At 38.3% G+C, this 15,354-nt stretch overlaps 1 protein-coding gene across 1 annotated transcript in view; it reads right to left on the bottom strand.

Annotated features, from left to right (window-relative positions):
• The window catches only part of LOC136881802 (gastrula zinc finger protein XlCGF46.1), a 41,700-nt gene extending 26,959 nt beyond the window's left edge, over nucleotides 1-14,741 (bottom strand). The window contains exons 1-2 of the mRNA XM_068229331.1: nucleotides 14,424-14,741; nucleotides 8,189-8,270 (exon numbers count right to left, since the gene is read on the bottom strand). Coding sequence (XP_068085432.1) covers nucleotides 8,189-8,260 — 72 coding nt within the window. The 5' untranslated portion in view covers nucleotides 8,261-8,270; nucleotides 14,424-14,741. The remainder of the gene's footprint in view (nucleotides 1-8,188; nucleotides 8,271-14,423) is intronic.
• Nucleotides 14,742-15,354: the final 613 nt, after the last annotated feature.

Raw genomic sequence — 15,354 nt, 5'->3', positions numbered from 1 at the left:
TCTTAGATTTCCCGTGTTTTCTCCTGTTTGTGAGAGAGAAAAAAAAGTTGCCATGACTTATGACTTGACCTACAAATTAGCAGCATATAAGTTATTAGGAAAATTCTGCCGTCTGTTGAGAAGCTGGGGAGGGTCAGAGTATCAAAGATCATACATTATAGGCATGCATTTCTGCCGTGGAGAACTGCTATTTTAATATACAATTGTTGCTCCTGCTTGCTGACTCCCATTTTGTAACGCTCTCACTCACACACGGAATAATATTCTTCCATGATCACAGGAAGTGTATACTATCTGGTTTGACAGGTAATAATCAAACGTGGCTGCATTACTAAGGATGAAAATCACATATATCAGAAGATGTTTAGCAACCTGCTAAGTACAGAACGTATTGTGGGTTAGGGTAAGCATTCACCTGTAATTACTGGAGTGATCATTTAATCATTTGATTTCATGATTACTCAAAGTTGGGTGAATTTAGAGATCCATTAATGTTTCATGATTCACTGGCAGGTAATTCTGGAGAGAATAAAATGAAAATGAAGCATATCAGTCCAGTAGAATGGATGGAAGGATTTGCCAAAGCTGTTTTTTGTGAACTCTTTTAAAATATAGATGGGTACTCTGTTTGGACATTTTCCCTTATGTAAACCTCATGACTGTTATGCCATTTTTTAAAACTTTTCTTTACATCTCAACATAATTGGAAATCTTTAAGGTCAGTTATCACATTCCAAATTAATGTTATAAGTGAATATTATGATGATAACCTGCATTTTCAGCCAAATACAAATTACTTCAAAGAATATATCATTTTTCATTAGTTAGAATTTAAAACAAATATTTTTAGAGTTTATTTTCTTTGTTTTATTGGAAGCTTGGTCTATGTTCTCCTTTCACCATCCCTGAATTTTATCATCAATTTATGGAAAAAAAATAACAACTTAATCGTGGACATGTTAACTGTACCTGAACTACTGAGATATGTTTCTCCCTCAAGGGCAATTAGAAGTTTACCACAACATTGCACTTGGATGCCCTCAGCTTTTCCATTGTTCTGCAATGTCAAGAGCTTTCTGCACAGGAAGATTTTCATCATGCTGTTTATGTGCTTATGTCAGAAGAGTTGTCTTTCCTTCAGTTTCTCACAGAAGGCAGTCATAGCTAAGGATCCTTATATGTGACCATTCCACACTCATTTTATGCAAATTGCTTTACATCGCACTGACACAGATAGGTCTTATGACGACAATGGTGGTACAGGAAAGGGCTGGGAGCAGAAAGGAAATGGTCGTGGCCTTAATTAAGGTACAGCACCAGCATCTGTCTGGTGTGAAAATGGGGAAACCAAGGAAAACCATCTTCTGGGCTGCCGGCAATGGGGTTCGAACCCACTATTTCCTGAATGCTGGATAATGGATGTACTTAAACGACTGCAGCTATCAAGCTCGGTCATTGCACACTCAGTCATAGTAAGGCCCACAGCATCTTTGCCAAGATACTTGAAACTGTCTGTCATGACCATACAGTTCTGGTTCTACAAAGTTACGGCTGATCTCTAGTTCATTTCTCTCCTTAATTCAAAATATTTTGACGTATTATGAATTGGAGTATAAGTAGTAGTAGTACCACTAGTAGTAGTAGTAGTAATGTTCACATTCCAGCAACTATTTTTATCATGTTTGTAGATACAGAAGACAGGTTTTGGAGTTGCTCTACATGCCAGTAAACTTACCAATATGATGCTGGTATATCTGAAAGTCTTTGAGTACTATTGGACTGAACCATAGCCAAACTTTGACTCAGATGGTCACCACCTGAACCACACACAGCCTGGTCAGTAAAAATTCTACATAAATAATGAAAAGGGAACAAAGAAGTGACAAAGATTTTAAGATTTTAAGCATGTGACATCACTGAATCACTGCACTGCACTGCCTTCAGTCTACACGCAAGTACTCACCTCACTACCATACTGGACAGAGCAGTGGGGCAGCTGCTTTTTCACTCTAGTACTCACCTCACCAGAATCCTGGGTGGAGGAGGAGAGTCAGTGGCACTCTAGTACTCACCACAGGGGCATCTCGTCTTAAGGATCACACGAGCACCTGAACACCCTGGTAATCCCAAAACTCTTGAAACTTACATGACATGGTATGATAAGAACAGGATTTCTGTACATTGAGAACATATTTATGAACCTGTAAGCACCGATTCACTTTCAGATTCCATTTGAATGACACGCCATGCCAGCTGATCACAACCCTGTTTTGAACTAAAAACTCTGGTATATTGCATAGCTAGAGGTCGAAGGGGCAATGTTGGGGGTATGGCGAATATGGTTGCAGTATACTATGTGATCACGGCTCAATATGAGCAGGCAGTGGATTACGGACTGCTGACCTGCTTCCAGTACTTTCTCCAAAAGTTCTCTTCAAATCCCAAAGAAGGCAGCACATATTGTGTAGTCTGTGGCAGTGGCTAATGCACAGAGCTGTTAACCGGAGTGTTTAATTGACTAACCGCATGGCGCTGTTAACAGTCACACATGTAATATAATATTGCTTAATGAACGAAAGAGGTGTCACAATATAGGCTAACTGAGCTCCTGTTAACATACTGAGTGACTGGAGAGTAACTTAGGCATATACAGTACATTGGATTTTTTAATCTACTGTCAGCTGTGCGTGAACACCTGAAGATTTTAAGTGTGTGACACTACTGAATCACCACACTACCATCCTGGATAGAACAGGGGGGAACAGCGTTTCCACTCTAGTACTTACCTCACAGTATCTGTTGCTGACTGCTAACCTTTCCTAACCCCCAGAAAACAAAATGTTATTGGTTTTACATCCCACTAATTTCCCTTTTCGCATTGTTACACATGCCAATTTCCAGAATTTTGTCCAACATGAGGTTTTGTTCTGGCACATCAACTGGCACAATGCTAATGTATGCGAGCACCTGCAAATGCTACCAGACTATATATGGATCAACCCACCCATCTCAGAAGAACAGTGCTCTATCACTGTTGCCACTAAGTCTGGCTACTTGCAGATAAGTCCATGTCATGCCATGATAGATAATCCGCATGTAGTCCTTGGAGGTTTTGAATCTCTATGTAGAGGACATAATGTATCCTCTTGTAAAAGCCCCCAAATCAATAAAAGTGAAGGCTTCAATCCATTATCATATTAACTCCCTTAATGCCAGAGTCGCTGTAAGCAGTCCTCTAAAAATGAACAAAACTTGCCAGCATCACTCTGAGAGGGTTCAATCTACCGTGCTCTAAAAAGATTCTTTTGTTTTTTGTGTATTGATAATCCTGAGCAATATTTAAAATTTCTTGGCTTGTTTACACGTGACTCGAAAAAGCATAGTGTCGAAGTGTAAGAAGAACGGTGTACGAGAGGAGGAAATTAAAGAACTAATGAGTCCAAAAACTGTTGAGCCTATATAGGATTGTGCTGGTCACCATTCCTTTCTTCCCAGTCACTATTAATATCAATATCATGACCTTCACTTGCTCGGTTATGTACAATCATATTCTGCACAAATAATTTATTGTCTGAGGCGAAATCGGCACTTGATTCATCACCAAGATCTAAATCGCTGTCCACAAAGTCTGAGATGGCACCACTTGACTCCCAAATCATTAGCTATATTGGTGTTTATTTTCACAGTCATCACTAAATTAAGTTTACTTGCATGATTGGTATTGTTGGCATATTTTCGCAATATGGTAGATTTTAAAATTTTGGATATTTGACACCCCTGCAGGTATTTTTAGAACAAACAAAATGCATTCCATTGTTGTTGTATTATGAATGTGTGTCCTCCAGTGTTCATTAATCAAAATTTCCAACTTTTGTTTTCCTGAATAAATTATTTTAATTAATTTATAATCTGAGGAATAAATACCATAACGATCTTGCATACTCTGATTAAGTTTCACTCTCATATCTCTAAAAACAGAGTTACATTATTTGTTTCTGAAGGCCAACATATTCTATTAAAACTTTTAGACTTCACCTTTACATTTTGTCTGACACTAAAAGGATTAAAAAACTTAAAAAATTTATTTTTATTTTCTAGCTAGTGGTTTAATGCTGCACTATCTTAATGTTAAGTGGCATAGTTTCCAGTTTAGCTTCATATTTTAGAAGCAGGGCAGGCCAATACATCACAATAAAAAGCTGCACCCTTTGTGGCTACCCCACAAGGCTATGGAAGGGGAGTATGAAAACGATTACTTTTATGGTAGTCTCGATTTTCAGTAGCATACCTTTGTAACGCATCCCTCAGTTAGTACTGTATTTTCTTGAATAATTAACGCCCTTGCATAATTTATGCATCCCAATAGTTATGGGTCCAAAGTGGAGAAAAAGAAATGTTCCCGTATTTGACCATCACACATCTCTGGATGCATTTCGAAATAAAGATGTCAACTACTCAAGTAGCAGTTTTCCCATTACAAAACCGGGCATTCCAAGTACTGGGCAACATGCTGTTATCAGCCAGTAGGAAATACCACTGCACTAGTTCAGTGAGTGAATCAGTGCAGAAGTAGCTAGTGACACTATTCTAGTCTGAATACAAACATATTTTACAATTGTTTCAGGTGCGGTACATGTGTTTTCTGTGATCTCAAAACTTATTATTAATCTACAATGAACAAGTATTCAAGTAATAATGCATTGTATAAACTCGCAATGATCAATATTTGGTGTCCAAATGCAACGTGCGCTACTTGGCATTGGTTTTTTTTTTTTTTGCAAGTTGTGTCACACTGACACAGAAAGGTCTTATGGCGACGATGGGACAGGAAAGGGCTAGGAGTGGTTAAGAAGCGGCCATGGCCCTAATTAAGGTACAGCCCCAGCATTTGCCTGGTGTGAAAATGGGAAACCATGGAAAACCATCTTCAGGGCTGCCACCAGTGGGGTTCGAACTCACTATCTCCTCAATACTGGACACTAGCCGCACTTAAGTGAATGCAGCTATCGAGCTCACTTGCGCTAGTTGTGGAAACAGAAAATTGCACTTCAAGCAACCAACAAGTCTCGCAAAGCATTTTGCGGACCAAAAAGTGGCAAGTTTCCGCAAGTAGAGAAGGATCTACTTAAATATGTGATTTTGTTATGCAACGATGGATATGCCATTTCTCACAAAATGCTGTATTTTAAAGGACAAGAAATAGCTGCTGCACATGGAATCAGTGTCTCGGATTTCAAGGTTAGCCGAGGCCGGATGATTAAATTTATGAAGAGAAATGGACATTCTCTTTGACAAGGAATAACTTTATGCCAAGGAATGCCGAATGATTTCAACAAAAGTAATTGATTTTAACCGCTTTGTGATTGAGAAGCATAAAGTTAGAGAATATTTGCTCTCCCAAATAGGAAACGCAGATCAGACACCAATAACTTTCGACATGCCACGAAGTCAAACAATCAATACGAAAGGGACATTGAGTGTTATCGTACGCACTACGGGAAGCGAAAAACAACAATACACTGTAATGCTTGCTGTAACAGCTGATGGCAGAAAGATTGCACCTTACGTTGTTCTAAAATGAAAAACAATGCCGAAAATAAAATTTCCGTGACAGATCCACTTTTGTATCGAGGAAAAAGGGTGGATGGACATGCCACTTGTACAAGACTGGATACGAAAAGTTTGGGGAAATCAAGCAGGGTCCCTCCTTCGTTGCTAAGAAGTTATTGGAAGCCATGAAAACTGATTTGGCAGTGATTCCTGGTGGACTGACATCGGTATTTCAACCCTTGGATGTATCGATAAATAAACCATTCAAGGACAATGTGTGAATCATCACTGTACATCTCTTCGTCTTAAGGAAAAAAATAATCCAAAATTTCAGGAGAGGTGAATTATTTATATCATTTGTATTCAGAGTAAAATAATGCAGCCAAAAAGACTTGCACTCCAAAGTGAAATAACAAATAAAAATCTTGCCCAAACTATCACTTGATATGCTATCTGGCTCATAAGCAGAATATTCAACACTGTCTTCTATATCTCAACCCGTTTCTCCCGAAGAAATATCCAAGATATCACTACCACTGAACCACTGTGAGGACATGTTCATATAGTAACACAGTACAGGTGAATCATCACTGTGCATCTTTTCGTCTTAATGAAAAAATAAGCCCAAATTTCAGGAGAGGTGAAGTTTTTATATCATTTGTATTCGGAGTAAAATAATGCAGCTAAAAAAACTTGCACTCAAAAGTGACATAACAAATAAAAATCTTGCCCAAACTATCACTTGATATGTTTTCCGGCTCATTAGCAGAGTATTCAACACTGTCTTCTATATCTCAACCTGATTCTCCCGAAGAAATATCCAAGATATTACTACCATTGAACCACTGTGAGGACATGTTCATACAGTAACACAGCTGAGAGCACAACATATTTGACACGCTCACCACCCGGCACATCGAGTGCTTCGGTAGAGGTCACAGCCAGAAGAAACTACCCTTTTTATCATTTAGGTTTGAACTTCCCAATAACTTTTGTATTCTAGTGGACACGAAACCTGCAGCCGCTGAATTAGGCGGGTGAGGAAAACTGCGCTATTGTCAGATGTGGGAATGGCAAAGTGATAGATGGTTGACAGTCACTTACCTCTGAGCACGGATTGTCAATGCTGACCAGGCAGTGCTGTCTAGTTGAAGCCGGTCCACGCCAGGTCCAGGTTCTTTAAGTAGTACTCCTTTTTTAAATTGCACATTCCAGTATATAGATTTCAAGTATTTAAGTTGTATTATAAACCATAAACAAATCAAAATATTTTAATAAAACTGATACAGATTAGTACGAAATTCTAAATTACTTACAGTGTTCTGTGTCCTGCGCTAGCATACGCAACCCAAATGACCTCAACTAGCAACATTTATGTAGCTTAGGAAAACTAAAAGTCCCATGGAAACATGTTTGAGATAAAAAATTTAAGTTAGATGATTGCCCAGCGAAGAAATAAAAACGTGGCCACTTACTGAAAATTTCAATACATGATTTTACAGATTTAAGTTTGCTTGTTCAGATTTTTATTCTCAATAAGTATCTTAATTGGTTTACATGGAAAATAGTTTAAACCAATGAAATCAGCAGTCTTTCTTGAAGCTTGTAGTATAATTTGCTTTGCAACATTGTAGGAGGTGACATCAGGAACTTGGGAGAGAACGAAGTGCCTCGTGCTCCGAAATTATGTGTTCAATTAGACATTTCTTCGTCAGTGGCTACATAACCTTGGCAACAGCGTAATTTCTATGACTCGTCTAATTTGGTGACACAACTACAGATAAACTGCTACATCCAAGCAAGGGATGGAAACCATATGGGATACATGCATCTGTCTAAAAACACGCGCACAAATCATGCCTTTATGGCATGCGGTCAACGTCCTGTACCCTGCAGGGGCATAGTGCTGAAAGTGTTAATAAAGCATTCTTCAGTTCATTTCACCTCTTTCTGAAGTCACTGAAGTACCAAGTTTTGTTTGGGTTTTAACCCGGGGTAGAAGGCACGATGCTCTTCCTGAAGCTACATGATGATTCACCTGTACCGCAAGAAGAATGTACTGTAGATGGTGGTGCAAGGAGTGCAAAGTTGGACTTCGCTACATGATTTTTGTGATGACCAAGGAGTGACCAGGATTCAAACCTTAGCCTTCTGACAGAAAAGCCAGTAGCAAAACCATTAAGCTAATCATGGAACTCAGATTGTTAATAAGGTCTTAAACTGTTCAAGCTAATAATAAGTCCTTATGTTTGAATGCTGTCTATAATTTTCAAGTCATGAAATGTCCAGGAGCCATGTGATTCAAAAGGTACATCCTTTCCATTTGACCAGAACTTAACCAGCTAATAGTAATACATACCAAGGTCAATATGAGAGCCATCCAAACTCTAACCTAACCCTGCAACCCCCAGTACTTTCCAGTAAACCAGAATGTAAATGTTCAACACTGGTAGCTAATTCAAGTTAACTGGTGGACCACTGGACCACCAGGAGGTTTTTTCTGACTAAGTGTAACATTTTTCCAGTCCACGGGTGATGTAGTAGGAATGTGTTAACTTGGGAGCCAGCAGAATAGTGAGGGAGAAAAAGGTGTGAAATTCATGTTCCTGTGATGACAACTACTGAGAAATATACTTACAAGATTAGAGGGTTCTTCTTCTGCATCCAAAGGCCATGTTGGTTCACATTTGATAAACACAGGTTTCTCCATATTTTTAAACCTGCAAAACGGAAGCAATATAGATCAGAAAAGAGTAGGGTAAACCATTCCGTGGAGTACTCTAAAAGACTATGTGGACCGCAGCAATGGTGACAAAGACAATGTGACTATTGGAGAAATGGGTAGACCATTTGCTCTTACGAGTGAACTGGAGATTAAGTTGGTTAATTTCATAGTAGAACGTTAACCGAATAAGACATGTTGTGTATGCTATGGCCAAAAAACAGTATGCAAACAATGACAAGTTCCCATTCAGTGACGTGAAAAGTTGTGCAAGCTGGAAATGGTCGTGTGATTTTAGTAACCGGTACAACCTGTGCCTTCGTAGGCAGAAAATTTGTCTTATTACAGAGCGAACAATGCCAATCGTGAAGTACTGAGTGATTTTTATGATAAACTCAAGGAGTGTTACAGTAAGCTTGGCAGTGTTTTCAAACCAAGTCAGATCGGGAATTGCTACGAACTGGACTTTGTTACGTTGTAAAATAGGGTAAAGTTGTAACCAACATAGGGAAAAAAAATGCTTGTACAACCGTGTTATTGCAGACAAGGCGGAAACCCACACTGTGCTGCCATGTATAAATGTTGCAGGTGAATTCGGTCAACTTCTAATTCAGATTCATTGACAAATGGTGCCCTGCCTAACACCTCAGTGAACTTTTCTTAAAGTGGTTCAAGGAGTTTGTTCGAGGCTTTGGTGCAGAAAGACCTGTGATGCTGATAATGGATTCCCATGTCAGTCACGTGACACCAGAGGTATTGGAAATTGCATCCAAGAATGAAATTATCATTGTGACTATTCCACCGCATACCAGTCACATTCTACAACCACTGGATTGTTCGAGAAAACGTGAGACGGTTTCAAGAAGGTAGCCCTTTTCGCAGACCGGGTCATTACGATTTTCACGCACTATTCAACCCTTCTTTTCTGAAGGCATTTTCGACGGATAACATAATATCTGGATTCAATAGAACGGGAATTTCCCCACTGAATTCTGAAGCAGTTTCCGATGAAGCTCTCACAACAGCCCCAAAAAGTCTCAACTCCTCTGTGGAAGAACCATGTATGGGTAATGGGAATGAGCCGTCCACTTAAGCAACAAGCTCCATGCCATCTGTTGATAATTTTCTAAGAGTGCCAGATCTAATTCTACCTGAGAAAAAAACACCTGCGTCTGATGGTAAACAAAAAAAAAGAGACAATAAGGCAAAAGTCCATGTTCCTGATAAGACCAGAGCTGCCACCACATATCGAACTACACCTGTTTCTGATCAAGCTGGAAAATCCACCACAAATATCACTACAGTGAAACCTGTATCTACGGAAAAAAAGAAGTCAAACAAGGAAAATGATGACATCTGCGCCACCTGTAACGACAGTTACAGTAATGGGAAGAATAAAAGTCCTTGGATTCAGTGCTGCTTCTGTTTGCGATGGTTCCATGAAAGTTGTCAATCCATTGATTCTTCTGATGCTATTGTATTTATATGTAGTATTTGTGAATATGTCAGTAATAAGGATACCAATACTGAAAATGAGTGAAAAGTGCATTAAGTGAACTGTAACAATGCTCAGAAAAGTTATCACGGAGTAAGTACATTATCACAAAGTTAGGTATACTGTCACGGAATTAGGTATGCTATCACGAAATTAGGTAGCATGCCCACTTTGCACATTACATGTTATAACTCCAAATGTTTTGCATTTTTTGAACGTTCTTTATCTTAGAATAACGTATAGGTACTCAGCATGTAAAATATAAAATTCCTAGATGTAGTACTTGTTCTGATATCTTACCTATAATCCTTAATATCACGAAGTTAGGTAGGTTTACTCTACAATACTCCCAATAAAATGGGAATCATCTTAGATCAGTGATAAAAATAGTGATGATCCAAATAATATCTCACTAGGTTAGGTATGTTTACAGCCCACATCGGTGGTAGTGATTATTCTTTTATGGGGAATTCTTTAAATAAAAAGGACAGTGAGCCCCAATTCTTTGAAGAATCAAGGTATCAACAAAAGAAATGGAACAACTACAAAAGGCAACAATGTGCCAATTAGAGTACATGCAGGATGTTCAAAAATATGTGTGAAGTAATAAAGGGTTGGATTTATAGTACATCACAAAACAACACAAAAGGTCCATATGGACAAATGGTTTATGGTTGATCATTTACGAGCTAAATCTGTTTTAATTATTACCTGGAATGGGGGAGGGAGGTCATATTTAGCATCAAGATTGAAGTCAGGCATTGCAGTATTTCACCAGCATGTGGAACAAGGTTGCCATCGAACAATGCAATGCCCGGAGTGTCTGAACATCTCTACCAATCAGTGAGGTGGTGGGTTCAGGCATTCATTCGGGTGCTTGATGGCATTTTGAGAAATTCTTGTATTACATTACAGTATCTGTGCTGGTATTCTGTGACAACAGGTACTCAGTGCTTCTCATACAAAGCTGGAAAGCCTGTAACTCATTAACAATAGACCGTAGGTTACATGTTCCTAAAAAGTTTTTGTGTTCTTATGGGTTGACCATCCATCCCCCATTTACTTTCCACATGTTTGAGAACACCATGTAAGTATATTTTGTCTCCCTGCACAAAAACCACACAACTCTCTCCCTAAGCCAGCTGCTTCAGGCTATGAGAGACAAAACACAACCCCTTTCATTTCCTGCTCTAGAACTTTACTGCTGGTTGTGGTTATTATAAGAGGAAGTACAACTGGGCAATCATCCTCCAGAACATCCTTAACCCAGCATTACTCACTGGGTCTTTACGTTTGCCATTACAAGTAAACGCAGCACTCACCTGTATGTTTAAAGGCACATATAAAGATGGAGGTATTTTTAATACGTCAATATACAATATTTATTTAGGAACAGGGCCAAGAAGAGTGTTATGTAGCCAACCTCTGCACTTGGGAGGTGTGAGTTCAAACTTTTCTATGGTTTCATGTTTAAGCTTCCAGGCAAATGGAAATACAATTTCTATTCATAGGCCACAGCCTATTCCTTCCTCCTGCTCACCCAATTTCATTCACCATCATCCATTCCATCTTCATTAGCTCCTCAACAGAGGTTGGCAGCAGGAAGGGCATCCAGCCGCAAAACAAGCTATATAAATTCATCTCACCTCATCCCCGACCTCGTATCAAGAAACGGGACTAAGGTGTAGACAAACAATTTATTTACTAACACACATGCTTAAATTTAAACAAAAACACATTTCAGCAAAATTAGGGGAACATATTTTGTAACATCTGGTATGTGAACGTTAATTTGGTAGATGGGGTTCCAATGGTCTTACAGAATACCTTGAGATCTTAGCTAATCAGAGTATGTAAAATGGAAGTTATACTCCATCTGTAGGCGTAGCGATGCATTAAATTGTCAGGAGACCCCTCAAGACAAAGTGAATAGTGGTGCGTCTGTGTCGTCGTGAGGTACAAAGACTACTGCGGTCATTTGGGCACGTTGTACGTAAACCAGCACATTCCATGAGACATCTAAAAGAGGTTCAAGCCATAAGGGCCATCACTGTGATCCAGGACGTATGGGCTTATCATCGTGTTGCTGTGGATCTCAATGTCTCTCCATCAGTTATTCAATGCTTGTGAACTAGTTTTCATGTTGCCCATGAACTACCTATATCAGGAAAGCTCTTTACAGAGAGAGATTTAGTTACAACTTGCATTGTGAAAACTGTTGAGCAAATATGTCCAAATAGTGTCCCTCAATGAAACGCAATAAGTTTGTCAGATTATATCATTACTCACTAAACAGAAGATATTAGGAATGATATTCATACACAGCTAAAGGAAAAACGATGGTTTCCAATTCCTATGAATGAATTATTAGTGATTCAAGTCAATTCCTTACATTTAATCATGGAGTCAGAAATAATGGTAAACATATAAGTCCACTCTGCAAGGATTATTTCACAATATGTTAGTTTCATTGCTGCTATTCTTACCTAGAAATGACTCTGGAAGAGAGATGTGTTCACTACACCTGCCAAGGTCCAACCCACCCGTCTCTAGAAGTATATTTATTTTTACAACCTAAGGAAGTGGTCCAGGCACCATTATCGATTGCTTCTGCCAAGGATCAAAGGCATTGGTTGTTACCAACCACTGCAAGAGAAAAAAGACTAAGGAGGCCTGCGAAGTTTGAAAGTGTCATGACCCCTTTAATCTTGGGGTTTATGGCAAAAAATAAAGGTCATTTATTAGCTTTAATGTATTTTTGTACATCCAGGCCAATCTCTGTGATGAGAACAGTGGTCACACTCCTGTTGAGAGGCTCTTTTCTATCGGCATGGTGCATACTGTCTGCATGGCAAGAAAAAAAAAGTATAGACATATCAAACGAACAACCAACAGTTGGCACAGTGCTATTCTACTCACCTCTAAGAACAACCAACAGTTGGCAGTAGTGCTATTCTACTTACCTCACTGCTACTAGTGGAAAGCTAAGTATTAAAGAAAGAAACATCACTTCACATGTGTAACATAATGTGTTGCCTTAAGTTACTAACATTGCCAAGTGTACTCTATAGCGTTGCCAAAATTATAGTTAAATTACCAAAGAACTGAGTGCAATCTACAGCTAGGAAAATACTACTACTAGGGAAGAAAATGTATCACTATATTAGGAAATTTTATCAGGACTACAGTGGAAAAATGTTAAATGTGTTAAACTAATGGCAGATTCAACATGTATGGAATGAAGACTGGCTTGGTAGGAAACATCTGTAAAGCAGTTAGGAAGTTGAGGCACAGAAGTTAATGATTTTCATAATTCACCAGTAGGCTCTGTGTGGTCAGTCTCTACATTCGTCTGATGTGATGAATGTTGTAAATACTGAGAATTTCAATGTCAAAAACTATCCCATACCATAAATTTATGAACTTACTTTCTGAAATTGAAAGTGGATCCAACGATATTTCTTACCACTGTGAGGCTGATTGGCTTAGTGAAGGTAAAGTCCTGAAATGACTTTTTAAACTTTACACAGAAATTGATATATCTATGACTGAGAAAAGCACCCAGTGTCTCTTCTTTCAGATGGTCTTTGGTTATAGAAGTAAGCTTTTCTTGCAGATATGACAGAATAAATTAATTTTCTTGTGAAGAAATTCAAGCAAGAACTGATTCTCTTTGTGAAACAGATTTCTCCTAACTGCTTCATTCATTTTCTTTACCGTGCTCAGTACAGAAATGAATATGTCACATCAATTCCGACTTCTTTTGGTTTTTAAAATTTTCGTGATCTAAAAGATCAGTTCCAGTAAAGATTTCAGAATTCTAATGGTGCACTAGGAAACAAAAATTCGTTCAAAATCGATTCATCAGTAAATTTGAGGATTTGCCTCCTGAGTTTCAGCTGAAAATGGCAGACCTTTCTTCAAATAGAATATAAAAGGAATTGTGCAGTGAAGGAACTCTCTTGAAATTTTACAAGACTCTACCCGAAGAGAACTTCAAAAACTTGGAAGAACTTTGCTAGTACCATATTTTCTGTATTTAGTTTAATATTTGTCTGTCAAAAAACAATTATTAATGTGAAATAATGATATGTAAAATACAAACTATTGTATTTCATTTTAAAATGAGCACTTAAACTCAATCACATTAATATGAACTAAATTTGAACCGAATGTAAATTACATTAGGCCCTATGTCCAACAAGCAGTTCCAAGGCACACTAAATTGTAAGTTCGTGATTATTATAGACACGTGGACGAATTATTTCATATTAAATTTCCTTTGCTACTACAAACTGAGGAAAACAGCTATATTACCGGTACTTTGGATTTCATCTTTTCTGATGTGGCCATCGCCCTCTTCCTGGTTAGCCAATTCGGCCCACATTAAAAAAAAAAAGTTGGGAACACCTGGTCTAGATTAGTTGAAAATAATAGACATATAATGTGTACAGTAAATATTATAACATTTTTAGTTTTACTTCTCTACAAGATTACATTACAACCTATATGGTGTTGGGTTTGACAGCACAACCCAGATATAAAGAAAAGCAAAATCAGTACTGAATGTAATAGTAGAATTTAGCACCAGCTGTCATAAACTGAACACAAGACTCTATATCTACGATTTAACCTACCGTATATATTTCACCTTACCTTCAGTCAAGGCAAAACAAAATCTCAGCACGATGTACTAGAAATAAATCCCATTTCTTTCAAATGTAGGTTAGAAAACTGAGATAACTATATCACTCCTGTCGTGGGAACAACCTCTACGGTTCGAGAGCCGAGGTGCATTGTTACGAACAGTTAAACGGCCGAAATCTCTCAGTAAAAGAATAATGTCCTTACTTCATTCTTCAAGATACATTAACTTGAGAAACAAACAACCTTATTTCGGATGATATCAAAATGGAATAAAAGCAAAACGAAAAAGTTATAAACAACAAGCCATGATAAAAGTCCCTGGTTCAGTTTATCATCTTCACATATCGCATACTTCGAACAAGGTTCCAATCGGATGGTGCACGTTTCGGGGAAACGCAAGATCCAGAACCAATTAATCAGTGTACGTCAGGAGCGGCTGCTGAGGGGCACACTACTTTTTCACAAATTTACGTTCTTACTAAGCACACATGAGTAAAGAAATGCATACCCGGATACACATCATACAATGTTAAATACTTTCACTGTCATCTTCTTCATTTTAAGAGTAACTGTGGAATTAAATGTTGGTGCCCATTCGAAGAAATCAGCGATCCAGACTCTTCATCACCCTAAGTATCTTGAACTATTTAAATGTACAGCACCTACTGTCATTAACGTATCTTTAACTATGTAAATGTACACCACCTACTGTCACTAAAGTATCTCGAACTATTTAAATGTACAGTACCGGGTACCTACTGTCACTAATGTATCTTGATCTATTTCATTGTACCTACTGCCACTGAAGTCTATCTGAAATACGTTCACAGCGCTATATACATTATGGAATTACCGTTGGATGGTCTTGTAATCCAGAAGTCCATTCAAATTACTGTACCGACTGATAGGCCTACTACTGAGTCTACGGGACGAATGAAGT

This window comes from Anabrus simplex, chromosome 10 (genome assembly GCF_040414725.1).
Source record: "Anabrus simplex isolate iqAnaSimp1 chromosome 10, ASM4041472v1, whole genome shotgun sequence".
Taxonomy (NCBI): domain Eukaryota; kingdom Metazoa; phylum Arthropoda; class Insecta; order Orthoptera; family Tettigoniidae; genus Anabrus; species Anabrus simplex.
The sequence above is the reverse complement of the archived record's forward strand: the minus strand, read 5'-3'. Positions and strand labels throughout refer to the sequence as shown.